Below are 18,999 nucleotides of genomic sequence, written 5' to 3'. Positions count from 1 at the left end.
TCCTCAGGGCTTTTCTTAGTGGTAAAGACTGCCTGGGCTGAGGGGAAGCCATCTCTGCCCAATACCTACTCCAAATCCTTCTTCAAACAGGAATCTGCACATTACGTGCCCACCCTTTCCTTTGCCATCCCCCCAAGGATGCACTTCCTGTCATATCTTTGGGCAAACTTTGATGGACTTTATGTATCCTCTAGAAATAGCTTCTCGTCGTCCCTTGGTTCCTCAAGGTTTTCCACTGCCCAGGCCTCTTTAGACTGACTAATGCATCTTTGGCTCTTCACTACAAGCAATGTATGGACCTCTTGTGCTGCACCCGGGCAGGGACACAAACATCACTGAATAACAAAATCACTGAATCCTTGGGTTGGAAGGGACCTCTAGAGATCATCCAGCCCTACCCCCTGCCAATGCAAAGACACCCAGAGAAGGTTACACAGGGACGTTTCCAGGTGGGTTTGGAATATCTCCAGCAAAGGAGATTGCACAAACCCCCAGGCAGCCTGTGCCTGTGCTCTGTCACCCGCAACATTAAAAAGTTGTTCCTCCTGTTGAGGTAAAACTTCTTGTGTTTAGAGCCACTGCTCCTTGTCCTCTCGCTGGGCACCAGTGAAAAGAGTTTGGCACCATCCTCCTGGTACCCACCTTCCAGATATTGTAGTAGGATTATACAGTCACACTGACAACATATGCATCCTACCATTTTCTCTAGTTCATCCTTACTCTTTCTTTTAATGGAGAGGTTACGAATCTTTTTTCTCCATCTGCTTTCCTGTCTTTATTTTAAATTATGCATTGCCCATTAATTTATTCCTTTCCATTTGCTCTCCCTACAGGTATAGAACATCAATAATTTTCAGCTGCTGGCCTCTCGGAACTTAAACTTCCATTAAGAGCCATGCTCAGCTCCAATCCCCGCACGACTCTGGTGTACCTATGTGCAGAAAAGCACTCCTGCCCAGAGAGCAACAAAAAAAAAAATGAGCAAACATCTGGTAAGCGCAGATGATAAAAGTGAACAGCAATCGTAGATAAGATCCCACCAATGTAACCATGTGTGTTGTGGTTGCACGGCAAGGTTTTTGTAGCCTTGTCATTCATTTCAGCTTACAGTTCTTCCAAGGATCATGTCTCATGGGGTATCTTCAGCAATGTGCATGGCTTTATTTTTGTAATTCAGGATGTGCAGTTGGACAGGGTTTTTCTGGGACATCACTGTACTCATCTTTGACTATCTAACTCTGGCTGTCCCCAGACTCCACATGAAAGACCTGGTACTGATTTGAACCTTTAATCATGGCATTCACCCAATGACACTTCTTCTTCCATTTCTGCCCCTACGGATAAACTCCATCATTTAATCTCGTGACTTCTCAGTTACATACTACCAAACTTTCTCTCCCAAGATCCTTGTCCTACCTTCCTGAAAACAAAATTCTTTACCCTTCTGCAACCTAGGCTGAAGATCTTTGTGAATCTGTCTGGGAGCTCAGTGTCTCTAACATGCCTTTTATATTCTGGACCCAGGTAAGGAAGAACACTTCATATACTCTCCCTCCTGCAGCTCACCTGCATTTATTGCCACGATGCGTACACAAAGATCTCCACCTATGAGCACCTCCAGAATCAGGAGCGCTTACTGGCTGTCAATTCGTGTACTTGCTGTTCAACCTTACCTCTTGGCAAAACTAAGTATTCACACTCAGATTTCAAATAGATTTGAGAAGATGTCATACTGTTGCTACACCAATAGAAAATTTCTCCACTCAAAAGCACGGAGCACACTTGCTGTTTACAAAACTTGCAGATGACAAATGCATGATGCAACAGATGCAACTCCACTATCAATTTGTACCACCCAGAGAAACTGTTTGTGGATATGTAAGAAAACAGAACATAAACCATAAGGATAAGGTCTTAACCACCATTAAATGAACCAGTTTGTGTTTCACAATCAATCAACATTGAAGATAACTTGTTTAAATGTAAATAAATGATGTCATTTACTTACCATTGGCAGCCTGGATTGAAGCATCTGGAGATCATCATAACCATAAATCTGCTTAAAGACAGATAAAAATACAACAGCATTATAATACTTTTCTCTGACCAGTGTGAGGCTTTAAACAGTTTGACCTAGGCCCAGTCTATTTTAAAGGTGTAGAGTTATACACTGTATTGTGCCACCACAGCATGCTGTAGCATTTTAAGTATAGTACAGCTATGTTTAAAATGGCTTGTCACTCTCATGTTGTTTCTTCTTGACAGCAGTCCTCTGAGGAGAGTTTGTCTGTCCCACCTTCAACACTGTTTCCACAGATGCATCTTTCACAAACAAATGAAAAATCTACAGGGCGTTCAGATTTGGGAGTAAGAGCAACAGCCTTCTTAGAAGTAATGATTGCAGCATAGAATAGCAGGAATTACTATTTTATGACTAGACCACAAACGACTTATGGTAACCCTTTGTAATCAGTGTGATACAGAAAGATTAAGTTTCTGATTCAAAACAACAGATAACCACAATATGTTGATCCTGGTCAGACATCAAGCAGCTATGTGCAGTTTTTCAAAGCACGGCAGACAGGACACATGGAACATTTCAACCATTACTATAGTAAAACTATCCCAGTATCACAAACCAGAATGAGTGTAATCCTACTCAAAGGGCCTAAAAACTGATACCACTGAAAAGCACAGCAACATGCATGTTCAGCTTCAACAGCAGCCAAATCAGGTCTGTACGAACAGTCCCGCAGTTTACTATCAACAGTAACTGCCCCCGCCCCGAATATAATTCTTACATCCTTCAGCATTTGGAACAGGAATTCCAGGTGCAACACGTGCCAACAAAAATGCCTTGGTGTAGATAGCAGCAGGTCTGGAGGGCCCACTTGCACCAAGAGTTAAGCAGTCAAGGACAGAACAATCAAATTGCTTACTGGGTAGGCAGGTAGAAGTCCTCCAGGTCCCACAATATACTGGTTATGCAACAAGGGTGGTACACCTTGGGGCAGGTTTGGGGGAGCTTTGCCTGCAGAATCAAAATACAGATACTTTAACAAGCCTCTAGAGAAGAAAAGGCTTCAGCATTGAGACAAGATAGCTCACAAGCCCTGGTGGCTGCACTGTCACAGCTTAGCAGAACTAAGCAGAATAATTTTGTGCTGGTTAATGAAAACACTCAAAATAGCCTGAAGAGTTTAACCATGCCTCAAAGATAGGAAAGTACAGGCTACTTAAAACAGTCCCAGCACAGAATAATCTCATTCTGTCATTTACTTTGCCCAAGGGGATTACAAGAATTACAGAAACTTCTTCCTTCCTCACTCCTTTCCTGAAAGCAAAATTCAGGCATTGTTCTCAATCTAAGAGAGCAAATTCTCTCCTTTCATTTTCTGCTCTGTCAACACATTCCCCCTTACCACTAGCAATAGACCGGAAAAGCACTAAATGTTGCCAGCATACTTTCTGTGGGTGACTTACTGCAACTGAGAATAGCACAGAGATGAAGATTGAAACAGTTTCTGTTGCCTCCATGAAGCAGTGCTAGGAAGCAGGTAATGAAAAAAAAAAAAAAAATGCACTTTGGAAAGCCATCACACTTCATTTACAAAGTATGGGAATATGAAATGAGAAATCCTTCTGTAAGTAAGTTTGAGCTTAATATCTGAATCATTCACTTCCCTCCATAGGATTTCCTTTTAGCAGTTCAGGTTGATCATAGAGAAGCAAAAGAGAATTTATCATTGCTTCTACTTCAGTGCAAGAGGCCTTCCCACCTTTCTCTCTCTCTGTGGGCCCTTTTTCTGAAGTACTATTTGCTGTGGAATGACCCAGACACCAGACACTTTTTTCCTTTCTGTACATATGGCAGTAGGGATATGGCATATGATAATGAGGACACTGCAGTATATATTGATACTGCCAAAGGAATTCTAGTCACAGAGAAGACTGAAATTAAAGCTAAGGTGAACTCACAGACAAAAGCTGATCACAACCTGTAATACAATATGGGTGAATCTCTTAACCCAAAATTTCCAAAGTTAGAAGTGCATTACTGTCTACTTATCAAACTCTTTGGGGATGGAATGTGCTACATAAATGCCACATAACGCCCTAAGAAATATTTCAAATACACAGAACCAGACAACTTTATTTTATAAGCCAGCAAATTAAGCATGCTGAAAATGCTAGTCGAGAGTGTGGATTTCTCAGCGTAGTTATGGCTGGTGAGATGCTCAATGGACAGCCCTGCCGACTGAAGTCCTCTGTCTATCCATGTGATCTGTTAATATTGCGAACCTGAAGACACTAAGGGAGCTGCTCGTGTGGTAGCAGCTGGTATGGACACACTGGAAACGCTCAGGCCAAGGCTGTTTGTAGTGTTCATACTGCTTGCCATGCTGACAACTGAAGAGGTGGTGCTAGTGGCTGAGGTTGAAACAGTTGAAAAGGTTGTTGAAGGCTGGAGCGAAGTTGTGTTCTCAACACTAGTGTGCTAGAAAGGAGACAAAAAGAATGAGAATCACAGAGCAAATAAACCACAGTGGAAGACATTGGAGTGGTGATCAACCATCAAAAAAACCCCAACAGTCTTCAAAGTAGCAGCAGCACATGCAAAAGATATGCATTATCTATATACCAAGCAAGCAACTAAGTTGCATGTTTGTGATTTTAAGTATTCAAAGAAAATTATTAGTGTTAAATTCAAATTGCTACATCATCACAAAATTATTCCACAGGACACTGCTATTATGAAACACTCAATGCACTTGTGGAATTTAAAAGATTAAAACTGCAGTGCCCCACACAGAGTCAAGTGTGGTAAACAAGCTCAGACCAGATGTATTGCAGAAACAAAATAAGGATATAGGAGTTTCTCGTTTAAATCCAGCACCACAGAGTGCCTCAGCTATAAGCTGATCACATGTGCAAAACAGTCATCAACACACAGAAGCCAAAATAACTCTGACAACAGAAAAGAAGGACATTTAGTTAAGTGTGAACTTTCAAGTTACATACTCTGTAGGTATGGAGCATTACAAACCAAAATACAGGCATAAAGTAATAATCTATCTGCAGACACCAACCAGAATTGTACAGAAGCACCCCATCACAGAACAAGGCAGTGTCTCTGACTTTTGTCTGTGGAACCTCACCTACAGCACCGCATTCACTACCATTTGACTCAAATGCATTAAATATACAGCTGACAACAATGCCGCATGGTAAACTCAAAATCATCTGTCATGAGACATTTGTCAAGACATGTATCATTCCACCACCTGCATTTTGCCAGCCAGCCTCTAGAGTGGAGACTGCTACACAAAAACAGCCCACGTTTTTGGAGCAGTTTCAGACAACCATTCCTAAAGATTTATCCCCGCCCCCCCCCCACCTCAAACATATTTGTTGCAAAAAATTCTTTCTTTGTTCCATCCCCCCTTGCTGGCATCAAGACTTCGTCTGCAGTTGTGTAACTGGCAAGTCTCTAATAGCCGTTCCTAACACAAATTACAAGTGGTAAAGACTTTTTTACCACTAGAGGGCTGGCAGTCCTTCTTCCGTGAGATAAGGCTCTTGTTTTGATTCCAAGTGTGCTGGGACACAATGAACTTTAAGAGAGACGGTCTTAATAATCAGATAAACTGACCATCTGCCAAACATTTGTTGAAATCCAAATAGGACTTACCACGTGTGATGCGCCTGAAGACAACACTGATGCAGGGGAGAGGCTGCTCTGATGATTGGAAAGGGAGCTATAAAGAAATTGCAAAGGATTACTAAAATTATTTTTCCTAGAACTGTTTTTAATATATATGTATGTATATATGAACATATCTTTATATATAAACACAGAGTAGGTAGGATACTAGGTAAAGAACAGTAGGATAAAGGTAGTAGGATATTAGAAAAAGAACAAAAATTGTAGATGTGTGTATATATATACATTAGGATATTAGAGAAAATTGTGTATATATACACCCCCCTACAGACATTTTTTCATTTAAGTAATATCCTACTACCTTTTAATGAAAAAAAAAAAGTTGAATAGAGACAAATATTATAAATATCTAAAACATCAATAATTTGTATTTATCAATTCACTGTATTTTTAGAAAAACAGTTGCTTCAGCAATTATACAGAAACAACGCCAAGACACTTATAGTCCAAAACCAGAAGAAGGTTCACAGAACACGAAGTTTGTTTCTTATTCTTTTCCTAAGCAACTACTGCTGCCTGCCACAGGGCACAGGTATTAATTAGGTGAGGCAGTTCTTTGTTTTGACTCACTATGATTTTTCTCACATTTTAACCTGCATAATCTTAATTCAACCATTCCAAACTTTAGCATCACCTTTTCTTCCCCCCCCCATCTGATCATGCCTGTGAACTTCTGGCACCACCAGCATTCATCTGTAACCCAAAGGCCTTTAAGTGTCTCCCTGAAAGGTGACTGAAACTGGTTCTTAAACATTTACACTGACAAAACTTACACTTTACATTCAAGGTCAAGAACATAACTTACAGTACAGTATGGAATAAACAGAATTAACACTGAACAAAGGCAAACTGAAGCCATAAAAAATACATATGATTTGGTGCTCAAGAAACTCCTCACATGAAATGGTAGGCATGAAAACCTTAACCATAACAAATAATTGGGTATTCTCTATGGAAACAGCCACAAGAAAACACATCAGTTTTTGTAACAAAGCTGCAGCCTAAAGTATATGCCCTAACTTAAGGGCAAACACTTCTGGCTGCTTAGAGGTGTGGGACCAGAATAAATGTCAGCAGTTTCATAGATTAATGTTATTGCCAGTCTCTAGAATTACAGTAACACCACTTCAGGCAGCAACAAAAGAAGTAGTTCGGTTCGACATGCAGTTTTAAACCATTCCTTCCCCACTCTCCCCAGCTCTTCTAATAAGCCTTAATTCTGTTTCTGACCTACGGTAGAGATCCATACAGCAGCCACCAGCACAACCAAATAAGACATGCTTAGAATTCAGGCATCATCTTTTCATGGCACTTGGTATCCACCCAGAAGCATCACACCTCCAACAAAAATGTCTACCAATGTTCACAGCTTTTCAACAAACAAATGTGGGGACATGATGTTTTAATGTGAATGGAATAATTCCTGTTATCTGACACATTTAGCATTTTATTAAATAGAAAATGCTAGTGTATTAGAAGAGAATCAACAATGTTCTAGCTGTGAAAAAGGAAAAAAACCCTTGTTACCCCACCAAATACGTTTCTTACATTAACAGATACGGTACAATGGTGAGTATTAAAAATACAGCTCAACCAGTACATCCTCAGGATGAAGCTCAAGTAACAAGAACTGAGGTAAATCAGATGGATAATGCAAATGGGATAGGCTGTGCTGGATGCACTTCCAGGAACACCAATCTGGTATTTCAAAGTGTCTTAAGGAAATGCCTTAGAAAAACAAACAAACAAGCCCACACACTTTCCCTGTGGAATTATTTCTGGGTTTTAATTTTAAGAAGTACAAATATAAATGAAACTACAACATTTCAAAATTAAGGAGGAAATAAACTATTAAGGAATGATTTCAAACATACGATACTAGACAAACAGCAGGCACTGTGGACAAAGTAGGAAAAGCAAACTGGAGGAATCAATTTAGCTGGTGTGATTGAAGCAAGAGCCCCCTGAAACACAAAGGTGTTTACATACCACAAAAATTTGAGGGCAGCAGGTGCTGCTCTGCCATTAAAAAGCATCCCAAAGCTGATGCTTTGAAACCATAAACATCCTGGTCTCTCCTATATCTCACTCCTAGTTAATTTCAGAAAAGAGAACCCTGGTTTCTGACAGCCCCCATACACAATCACCCTTATGTTTGCTCTTTCCCCAAAATGAAAACCCTTTCAGTTTATCACAACTTCTCCTGTACCTGCTTAACTGGGAAAGTGAGCTGCTGGCCAAATCACTGGACTGGGGCAAGCTGGGCAATGCTGCCACGTGCTGTGATGCTGAAGGCAAAAGCGAGGCAGTGGTGGATACCACGCTAGGCAGAGAACCAGCAGAAGGTAGTGAGGAAGGAGGCTCTGTCTTAGGCGCTGGAACTGATGAAGTAGCTGTAACGAATTTAAAAAAGGCATTAAAAGACAAATTCCAGCATACCTGACATCCCAGCCTGGATTCAGGAACACAACAGTATTCTCCCCTTGGTTTACTAAAACCTGACCCCTAAGCACCAGTAACAGCATGAAGCAATCCGGCTATTAAAGAAAATTCAAACAGCAACAGAGCTATTGTTTTTTCCCTTTAAGCTCTTTGCCTACAATAGATTTATAATTTTCACTGCTACACCTGAAGTCTTCTGCACTTCATCTCCCACTATTGGGATTACTAGCTTTTGCTCACAAGTCAATCCTCATTTTAAAATACCTTGGATTTGGTCCTGCAAACAAAAGTCATTTGAGCTTTCAAAAAATCTGCTTTTACCTACAACTCTGCTTCTTCATTGCAACCTGCACTGCACCTTTAATGATCAAGACTCATATCCCTGTAGCACAAAGGCACTTATCCCTTTGAAGTACTCAGTCAAATGTGTAATGCAGTAGAATAAAAGCAGCTACAATAAAAGGCCAAAACTGAGCACAGAGTTAAGGACTTTTAATGGCTAAAGAGTTGTCAAATAGTGACTTACTTTATTTCACCTAGATAACAAAAGTGTTTAGCTTCAATATTACATTTTTGGCTGCACAGAGTAAAATTTGTTTACCACAGATGTGCCTTTCCAAAGGATCACTGTACTGTAATAAGACATTGAACAACTCTATAGCACAACGTAACTCTCAGTTTCTACATTTTCATCTTGTCCTGCAAAAATAACACAAAGTTCAAAGATTCAGAGGCACTCACCCATCAATAAAACCCAGAAAGAGAGCTGAGCCCTGCCTTCTGCTAGGCCATGCTTCCACAGCACACCAGAGACCACTACCCAGTGGATCACTAACCGGCAATGCAGTTGAAGACAGTTTTAGAACGGTCACCAAAGAGAAGTCAAATAGATGCTTGGAAGCTCCACTACACAGATTGTTCATGTTATTGTTCTGGCTAAATGATCCAGGTAAGGTTGCTGGATTTGGTCATTTAGCCAGAACAAACAGAAATCAGAAGGTCCTTGCCACGGCAATAAGTGTGAGGGTAACTGACAACAAAGAAGGAAATTGATTGATTTGCATGAAATAAATACATGGAAGAAGACTGATTCCAGTTTATGTGCTTGAGATACAGGAAAAAAGAACCCCGTAAGCTTTCTCAAAAGAAAACTGTCATAGAAAAAGGGACTAGTAAAGCCACCACAGAATAACTACAAAAATACTAGGAATTATCAGATTTTTGTTTTCCATAGCAAAAAGACAAGTCTTGCAGTGAATTTAATAAATTGTTTATTAATTCCGTACATGTGAGTAGGAAAGTTTTCCACTTGAGAAGTTGCCTTTATATATAACAATCTTTTAAGTGGTAACTCTTCGGTCATATACACTCTTCCTGCTCATTTAAATTGAACTTGGCACTAACACAGTTTACAGGTCTGAATACTCAACTTCTTTCCATTCAGAAGTATAAAAAAAAAAGACTGCCCCACTAATGACCTACCTGAAGAGATGTTTAAGAGGACAAACCTAAAATTGAAGTGTTGGTATACTAAAAGATGTTCATTCACACTGCTGCCCTTGAAAACTTCCACAGAGCAGCACATAAAGGTCAGAAAAGTAAGTACTACACTTTAATTCTAACTCCAGGAAGAGGGCTGTAGGAGTGCTACAAGTAAAATACCACATTAGAAACAGACCAAAATGAAGGTAACAGCAATGCCTGTATCAGAGCCAGTACTGTAGCATTGTTGCTCCAGTGCAAGGCAGCGAGCTACCTGGCAGAGGGAGCACTTTAGTCACCCTTTGGTGACTCCCCATGGACTCAGAGCATAAGGAGCACTATACCCAGTGAGAGGTGCACTCAAAGATTGTGACTGTTTCATTACAGCTAAATTCTACTTGCAACTTCCCAAATGACAACTGGAGGAATTGCTAAGAAATTTAGTACTAATTTTTCATTTTATATTAAATAATTTTGGCAGGTAAATTTAAAAGGAAAAGCAGCAGCAAAGCAGCTTCTTTTAAACTGCTTAGGTTTGTAGATTTATTAGGGCTGAAAGTCAAGAAGCAAGCACTGTACCCTGTGCAAGTACAAAACAAACTCAAATGGGTCAGCCAAGAATTAGTCAGGGAGAACAATAGAAAACCTTAAACCAGATGTCACTGCTACAGCTGTGTGCACAGCAAGTAATAAGGAAAGATCAGAAAGTCCTTTGCGCAACCAAGCTTTGTAAACTTACTGTCAAGAGTTGCCTGTGTTCTAACACTGCTGTGCCCGTTCTGTAAACAAAGGAGAAATCAATAAATCATCTTAGAAGTATATTAAATTTTCAGACTGAATCACACATCGAACATGCTTCATGCAAAATTCTATATTCATTCTAAATTGAAAGACAAAAAAAAGGCAGAAAATTGTATTTTATACTGCCTTCAACAAAACCACATAATAGTTGTCTCAAGTGCAAGGTGCCCTGAACACACAGAATCCCATACACTGCCCATACTACACCCATCAGCAGGAGACCTTCCCATGTACTGTATAGAACATAAACTTCAGGTTCACACCGATATGAAAGAAAGAATTGCATTAACATATAGGAAATGGTTGTGCTTTTGATCTAATGCAACTCACAATTTTAACTATCCAAGTTACACAGAGACGCCAATTTTTTTCCATTGAAAGATAAGACTTGAGAAGCACCAGTTGGTTTTTGGGTAACGCTGGAGTACAGAAGTGGATAGTCTATGCTTGATCCTCACCAGTACATACGAGCTAGTGCAGAAGACAAGTGTGACTGAGCCATTACATAACAAAGGCCAGAAGTATATAAACTTATAAACTCTGACAAGTTCCTTAAACATTTAATAAATTCTCTTAAAACAAACCTATATTCCATATACAAAGAGAGTAGGTGCTTTTGAATCTCCCACGAGAGATCCTCTCTGTCCTAGATTAGACCTCTCTCTCCCTATGTTTTTTGAAATAAAACATGGAACTAATTCCCACTGGTGTTTAAATCCTACAGAAAAGTAAAGCTGGAGGGGCCACAAATAGCTTGGGATCAATTTGCTAGCTGCCATTCAAATGTAATAAATAATATACCTTTGGATAAAAACTGTCAATTTATGGCAAAATACCATGTCGAATAGGTACATACAGAGATAGAACCCTTTTTTAAAAAAAAAAAGCTAAGCTTCAGAGAAGCAAATTCAAGTAGAATGTCGCTAAGAAAAAAAGGTCAAACAGTAATTTAAGATGTCAAAACCTATAAAATCAAGGGTTCTTATATCCCAAATACAGTATGGCCAAAAATGGCTATACAACATGAAAAGCAAAAAGAAAGCCAAGTAGGCTTGGGAATCAGAAATACCACTTGGCTTGGCTACAAGTATTAACATAGTAGGGTAATACAAGTCCAACAGATAAGAATATCCATTTCAGGGTCTTATTTCTGAAACTCACTCACCGTAACTGCAACAGGGGTTGATTCAGACGGAGCCATAGAGCTTTGGTACGCTATCCTACTATGCAGAGAAGTCTGGTCATAGGAGGAAGTTGTTACTGGGGTAGTGCTCTGGGATGAGCAGGTCAGACTGGAAGAGGTGATGGCAGAGGTTGTGTAGGTGGACTCCTGTACTGTATTGGATATTGGCAAAGAGGTATTCAAAGGATCACTGGAAAAAGTAAAAATTATGTATCATCTTGGTAAATGACATCTCAAACACCTTCATGAAAATATCAGCTTCTATACAGTTACCTACAGCTACCTTAGACACGCAGTCAAATCTATGCAATTTACACCAGAAAAATCTAATAATGAAAAAAAATTTGGTTTAATCCTCAGCAGCCACTGCTTCAAAACCATCAGCAGCACTGAGAACCATTCACCGTCTTTCTGCCAGGCTAAGCAAAACAAGAGTTTACACACAAGCACTTTTCAGTAACGTTACTTCCACCTTCTCAAAAGGTAAATCAATGACCATAATCTCTCTTTTTTAAAAAAGTATATCCATAAAGTCTGTCAGTCCCAGTCTCTTTTATAATAGAATTCTGACATCTGAAAGAATGAACTATGCAAAGAGGAAAAAATACTCTAAAACATGCAGGAGTATTTTACTTTCTAAATAGATTAAATAATTTATAAAACTAGATATTAATGTGAAAGTTCATTTTTACTAGTATTACTCAATTAACTTTATGAAGCTTTTTACTGAAGTCAATGTTTGAATAGGAAGAAACAAATGGGTTACTAGTACACTAGCATTTATCACTGGCTATTTTAGCATTTCAGTAACAGCTTCCACATATTGAAAGCCTGACTTCTCTTCTCATCCCATAGGAGCATCAGATCTGTAATCTGGTACCAATCTATTAACATACATATATGGTAAAAGGGTCATGTCTCCTGGACCAAAGGCAGAAAAACTGGGGTTGTGAGGAACACACCCTCAAGCAAATTTGAAAATCAAGACAATTAAAATTGAGAAAGCAATTCTATGAAGGGTAGCTTATTATACGGTTATTTACATTCATGTCCTCTCCAGCTTCACACTGACCCATCCAGGGAGATTTTGATTTGTCATTCAAAACAGAATTTCTCCTTTTAAGATACCATCCATAAAAAACACTTAGCCTTTTAAACCATTACTGCCGCCCTCCCATTACATGGTAACTGTGCCTTGATGTTTCTGGCACAAACCTGACTCCCTAAAGAAGACGTGTAAGAATGCAGGAGTGGAACTCACACATACTTTACAGATTTTGAGTACAAGCTATTGTTGGTTGCCTGGCTGTTATTCTCACTGCTTGAAGTTGATCCAAACTCTGGGAGCGCAGGCTCTGATCCAAACTCCAAAGCTCCAAACTGGACATTTAACCCTGTCACATCTGCTGATCCAGGCATTTCAACTGCAGAGGCAGGAATCTTAAAGGAGGGAAAAAAAAAACCATAATTCCTTTGCATGCACTATCTATATTAGAGATACCGGTAACCAACACCCTCTCCTCCCTTAACTACAGGCTTCTTCAGTACTGCCTCCACCTTCGCTGATAACTAGATCTGCAATGACCCCCCAGTTTATATCCCATAAATTAACTAAATTCTTATAACCTGAAATTAATTCATTGATTCTGTGCCCTTATCTGGAGCCACACTATTCTACAGTATCAAAGTGTCATAGGTGCCTACCCCCCTTCAGCCAGCATTCACCTTGTGGCTACTAAGTTAATCCAGAATCACTCAGCAAGTCATTTTCCACATACAGCAATCAGATATGTACTTGGAAAATATAGCATTTTGGACCTAGAAACCATACATGGAATTCCCTACTTTATGAACAAGAAATTTACCATGGGCTTTGCTCTCCTTCTCCCTTGCAACTTCTATATAGAATAGAATCATGGAATCGTGATTAGAAAAGACCTTTAAGATCATCGAGTCCAACCATTAACTAAACACTGCTAAGGCCACCACTAAACCATGTCACTAAGCACCAAATCTACACATCTAATTATCTCCAGGGACGGTGACCACCACTTCCCTGGGAAGCCTGCTCCTGTGCTTTGACAACCGTTTCAGTGAAGGAATTTTTCCTCATCTCCAGTCTAAACCTCCCCTGGCACAGCTTGAGGCTGTTTCCTCTTGTCCTGACACCTGTCACTCAGCCATTCCCCATCACACTTGTGCTCCAGACCCTTCACCAGCTCCGTTGCCCTTCTCTGGCCCCCCTCCAACACCTCAATGTCTCTCTTGTAGTGAGGGGTCCAGAACTGAACACAGGATTCAAGGTGCAGCCTCACCAGTGCCCAGCACAGGGAGATGATCACTGCCCTGGCCCTGCTGGCCACTTAAGCTTTCAGTTTTCCTGTGTTTCTACATTTACTATGGCAAGCCCTGACTCAATTACCTACCTTGGATGCTGGAGTCATCCTCCGTTTTGGTGGTTTTATCTGTTTCTGGTGGGTTTGATGGGCAGTTACTGCCTGGTTATCCATGGAGAGAGCAGGAAGCTGTAAGATTTTGCTAACAGCTGTAGAGGTGTTTACTGGCGATGGCTCTCGGAGTTTTATCTGGGAGGAGGAGGACTCCAGCCCAGGAGGAGGAACAGGAACTGCCTGTGTTTGTTGTTGCTGTCGCTGGGTTAGCTGGCTCAGAACTGGAGATGGTTCAGGCTGGGATTTAAAGTCTGATCAGTTTTGGGAAAAAGAAATATCAAAATTAAAGCATTAAACTTTACTCTTTGTGCTTTGGCTGCTCATGAAATAATATGGGTGACTTGAAATACTCAACAGCTATAATTTTATACCATGTGCAAGTCTCTCTCAAACATCGCGAGTTTCACATTGTACATTACCACTCACATTGTACATTACCACTACAATAATAACACCAACATTCATATTCTCTACTTTAAGCAAACAGCTGTAGGCAAGCATTTAGCTTTCTTAAAAAATATGAAAATAAAGGTATCTATACAGTCACTTAATATTATCACACACACCCTCAAAAACTCTTACAGATTATTTTAATCAAATGCTGCAAGTTTCAATGCAATTAGCTGTGCCAACAACATGTGATTACTTCCAACGAGTCTGGAGTTGCAACTTAGAAGTATTATGAGTTAGGATATCCTGCCCCTACAGAGAAGAAAGTTTTCAACACAAATAGGAAGTCATCTACCATCTCAATCTGGCTGAAAGTCAAGAGTCACTGGACACTGACAGTTTTGCTCCAAGTCTTCCCCTTTTATATTTTACAGACGCTGAAAGCCATGTAAGGGATCAGAGCACCGATAAGAGATCCACAGCGTTTGCAATGTGAAGGGGTTTTATTATTCAGTTGGTAAAGTGCATTAGAAAGCAACTTCAAAATGTACATAAACTTTTTTTTTTTTTTTCTGAATTGCTGCATGCCAAAGATTAAAACTGCTACCAAATTTGCTGCTTATCTATCTGGAAACATATACACATACACATGAGATAGGTACAAGAGCTATCATTCTTCACAGTGAGGATACTGCTGGGAACGACACAGCAAAAACCAAGTTTGTGTCATTTTCACTGTTTCTACTAATTTTACTCAAATGAAAAATCCATACAATTATAAATAGACAAAATGGGTAACCTACATCATTCTCAGCACACTAAAAACAAAGATGTGATGCACATTATGAAGAAATTATATAGTACTCATTCAAAATTCATGTAATGGCTAGAAGAAAAAAATGTGGGGAACAAAAAGACAGAATATGGTACAACCTTATACTCATCTAGAAGCAGCACAGGCACAATAAAAGTATTTTCCACAATTTGCTGAGAAACAAAGTCACATCAAAGTTCCAATTAAATATTCAAGCACATTAAGTCAAAGATGTCCTTACACAAAGGCTCAACAACTTCTAAAGATGCAATGACATAGATAAGCCTACCAAAACTTGTTTCTGATACACTTGTAGTGTCTATTACCATGAAGTAATTGTAACTCTCACAATGTAACCAATTGCATTATTAGGATTACATTTTTTTAGAAAAGTCTTTCATTAAGCCCATTTAAACTGGCATTGGCATTAAGAAATCTTAAGGGGTGGAAGAAGGGAAAGGGGGAGAGAATGACAAACAGAGAGAGCAGGAGAGCTGGATCCAAGCACTTACCAAACTGATTAAGGACTGAGGACTGACTAATGGGCGGTTTTAAATCCCAGGATGATGTGGCAGTTGTGGTAGTGGCAGTAGAGCTACTATTGTTTTGTTGAGAGGTAAACTGACCCAATCCTGGAGATTTCAACTGGTCTAAGATTTGCGATCCTGTAGAGTTTGCCAATTTAGAGGATCCAAGTTCTCCAAAGCCAGAACAAAGAACTGCAGACTGTCAAAAGACAAAAAAGAAGAAGGGAAGGACTGGACTTGTAAGTATTTAATAAATAATTTGAACATAACCATAGGGTTAATGCCTACAGCTGCTATTTGGCAGCAACTAAAACCTAGAACTAAAGCCCTAGAGCACTAACAAATGACAAATAAAAAGTTCAGCAGTTTTAGCATGTGGACAGATCTTCTCTGACTACCATCAATATGACTTCCACTACTGTGATCACAATACTGATTTACTTGAATCCATACATCTAATAGGTGAACTGATTTTCAGAGAATAAATGTAAGTGCTCAATTTCAAGCCCTCACAACTGACTCCAGAGAGAGGCATGTTTACACAAAAAGCAGTCAGATATGTGCTTGGAAATAGTACATAGTTTTCTGGCTTAGAACTCTTCACTATAAACAAATTACTTCATTCTAAATCAGCATCTAAACACATCCGCTCTCTACTCAAAAATTAATACAAGTGCTTGATGTAAAACAAGAAAGAACCACTTAGAAAACCAGAAAAAAAGTAATCTTTTGTGTGTGTGTGTGTGTGTGTGAATAGAAGGAATGAAATTCCTAATCCATAAGAAAGCATAAGATAATTTTACCAGACTTTGATGAGAATAAGAGTTTACAGCACTGGAGCTGCCAGTTCCTGATGCAATCTGGGTGCTGTGCTGAGAATTTGTGAAGACCAGGGCTTGGCCAAAGGTCTGCGGCTGTGGAGCCTCAAATGAGTTCCCTTCCATATCTTGGGTAGAAGAGGTCACAGGCTTTTGAAGCAGTGTTACCAAATCAATGCTGTAAGAAAAAGCAAGGTTTGGCTGGAATAAACTTGATGACTATGCTGTGCTGAAACTGAAGAAAGCACTAACAATACTAAAGCTACTATACCAGCAAAAGAATTATTACTGATCAACAGCCTTTTCAAATATTGCTTGTCTGCCATACAAAAAGAGGTATAAGGTAGAATATTTCACCAGAAAGTGATATTCTGCTAGCTGAAACCCTCCACTACAGTTAGAATATAAATTATCTTTGCACACTTTTGAAACATTACTGAACTTATAACCCCATGTATCACACAAATAATCTACTGGAGACAAGTCATAAAAGACACATTCTGATTAAGCGGATCCTGCCTGCAAGCCCAGCTTTAAGAAGAGCAAGGGATCAAAGTCCTATCTATGTAAAGGGTGGGTATGAAAACAATAAAGTCACACATGCAGTTACTGAGTGAATATATGATGACATGCAAGTCACAAAAGCAGCACAAATAAAAGCTAAGTTTCTCAGATAGTGGTCACATTTCCAAAATTACCCTACCATACACATACCTGAGCAGGATACAAACATGAATTTTTTTATATTTAGCTTTGCTTACTAACCCTTACCACATGTATATCACAGGTTTATCCCAGCAAAAGCAAAGCATTCAGGCAATAATAAAACCTTTATTTAATCTAATAATAAACCTTTCTTACGGCAAGTAGAAAAAAAAATTTAAAAAAAAAACCTAAACAAGCAAAAAACACACAAACAAACAAAAAACCACCAGAATTTGAGTTGATGAACTAAAAGATTTTCTAACACTTTGAGAGATATCTACTAGAAGAATATTTGCATCAGAACAATGAATATGTGAGCACATCACCTTTTAAAAGGAAGGGATATAAACTGTAGAGCAACTGACACCCTGCTGCCTCCAGATCACATGCATGTATATAAGGAAAATTTTGCTGCAGTCTGGTGTTCAGCATTACAGATGCATCAGGATGTTTAGGACCTCCAGGCCATCTAGTTCTTAGATCTTACCTACCCAACTACTGAAGTCTTCATCACACAGCTTTAATCCTTTCTCCTGGGACCTGAGGCTAATGGAGGCAACTGATTCCACATTATCAGCCAGGTATTTGTCGAAGACAAAGGCAAGCAAAGACAGCAATTGCCATATTTTTGGTTCCCTATCTGAACTCTATATCATCAGTTAAGGCAAGTAATTGTGATGCTTATCAGGAAATTCACCTTCTTGCCAACAAAAGCTTTCCTATTAACACACTGGTTAAAGGACTGTGTTCTGAACACTTTCTCCATCCACAGGGACAGGCTTTCCACTTTCTGGACAGCAAAGCCAGTGCTCCCTCTTTAACAGAAAGCAGAAAACTTTTCTTCACATCTACTTCTGTTTCTGCCTGTAACCAGCCTTTGTGCAGAAGACAGGGCCTTGTCAGTATTACAGCTGTGGCTTTGCTAAGTTTGGTTCCAAGTCCATACTCAATAACAGGTAACACAGGAAATCACAAATCCAGTAATTTCACAATTTCAGAATTAGTTTGACCAATCTCTGGGAAGGGCTGCCCTGTGTTTTATTCAACATTTTATATGTGCAAGCTAACATTGGTTCACCAAGCAAGTGGTTTTTAAGGTAGAGGGAAAACATGGAAGAGAAGCTTACCTCTGCCCAGGAGTCACATGATTCTCAACTGGAACAGAAGAAGCAGTGAAGACTTTAGTTTCAGAAAGCTGAAAAAGAGAGAGGGGAGGAAGGAAAGGTATTTTAATCACATACATTCTAATGCCTCACTTCTGTGACATCTGCAGAAATCCCATCTTGGTCATGCACTTTCAAGATAAAAGTAAAGTCAAACTACCATGACAACCAGTTATGCTGCAGGTCTGCTTAAAAAAGCAAAAACACATAGCCAAATTCAGCAAAGTCTTCTCCACAGAATCAAGTATCAATTTATTGAACTGCTAGGAAATTTTACCTACTGAACACATACAAGGGCAATACCAATGTACCGACATCAGTTTGACCAACAGTTCAGCTGAAAAACACACCAGTAGAAAGCAATTAACATGACATCTGGTATATCACCAATGTAAAGATACTTTGTGCAGGTACTTGTGCTGGTATAATTTAGGACTCCATAAAGCAACTGTGACAAATGTTTTCGCCAAAGCCTAACATATTGCATAGCTTCCATTTC

At 39.5% G+C, this 18,999-nt stretch overlaps 1 protein-coding gene across 1 annotated transcript in view; it reads right to left on the bottom strand.

The window, feature by feature from the left end:
• Positions 1–1,979: 1,979 nt before the first annotated feature.
• Positions 1,980–18,999, bottom strand: part of LOC104413674 (ubiquitin-associated protein 2-like) — a 51,483-nt gene continuing 34,463 nt past the window's right edge. Inside the window, exons 9-20 of the mRNA XM_010024740.1 lie at positions 18,465–18,532; positions 16,618–16,810; positions 15,800–16,013; positions 14,060–14,334; positions 12,901–13,073; positions 11,616–11,823; positions 10,389–10,428; positions 7,935–8,100; positions 5,693–5,759; positions 4,303–4,498; positions 2,940–3,031; positions 1,980–2,056 (exon numbers count right to left, since the gene is read on the bottom strand). Coding sequence (XP_010023042.1) covers positions 1,997–2,056; positions 2,940–3,031; positions 4,303–4,498; positions 5,693–5,759; positions 7,935–8,100; positions 10,389–10,428; positions 11,616–11,823; positions 12,901–13,073; positions 14,060–14,334; positions 15,800–16,013; positions 16,618–16,810; positions 18,465–18,532 — 1,752 coding nt within the window. The 3' untranslated portion in view covers positions 1,980–1,996. The remainder of the gene's footprint in view (positions 2,057–2,939; positions 3,032–4,302; positions 4,499–5,692; positions 5,760–7,934; positions 8,101–10,388; positions 10,429–11,615; positions 11,824–12,900; positions 13,074–14,059; positions 14,335–15,799; positions 16,014–16,617; positions 16,811–18,464; positions 18,533–18,999) is intronic.

Source organism: Nestor notabilis, unplaced genomic scaffold, assembly GCF_000696875.1.
Source record: "Nestor notabilis isolate BGI_N333 unplaced genomic scaffold, ASM69687v1 scaffold2312, whole genome shotgun sequence".
Lineage (NCBI taxonomy): Eukaryota > Metazoa > Chordata > Aves > Psittaciformes > Psittacidae > Nestor > Nestor notabilis.
The sequence above is the reverse complement of the archived record's forward strand: the minus strand, read 5'-3'. Positions and strand labels throughout refer to the sequence as shown.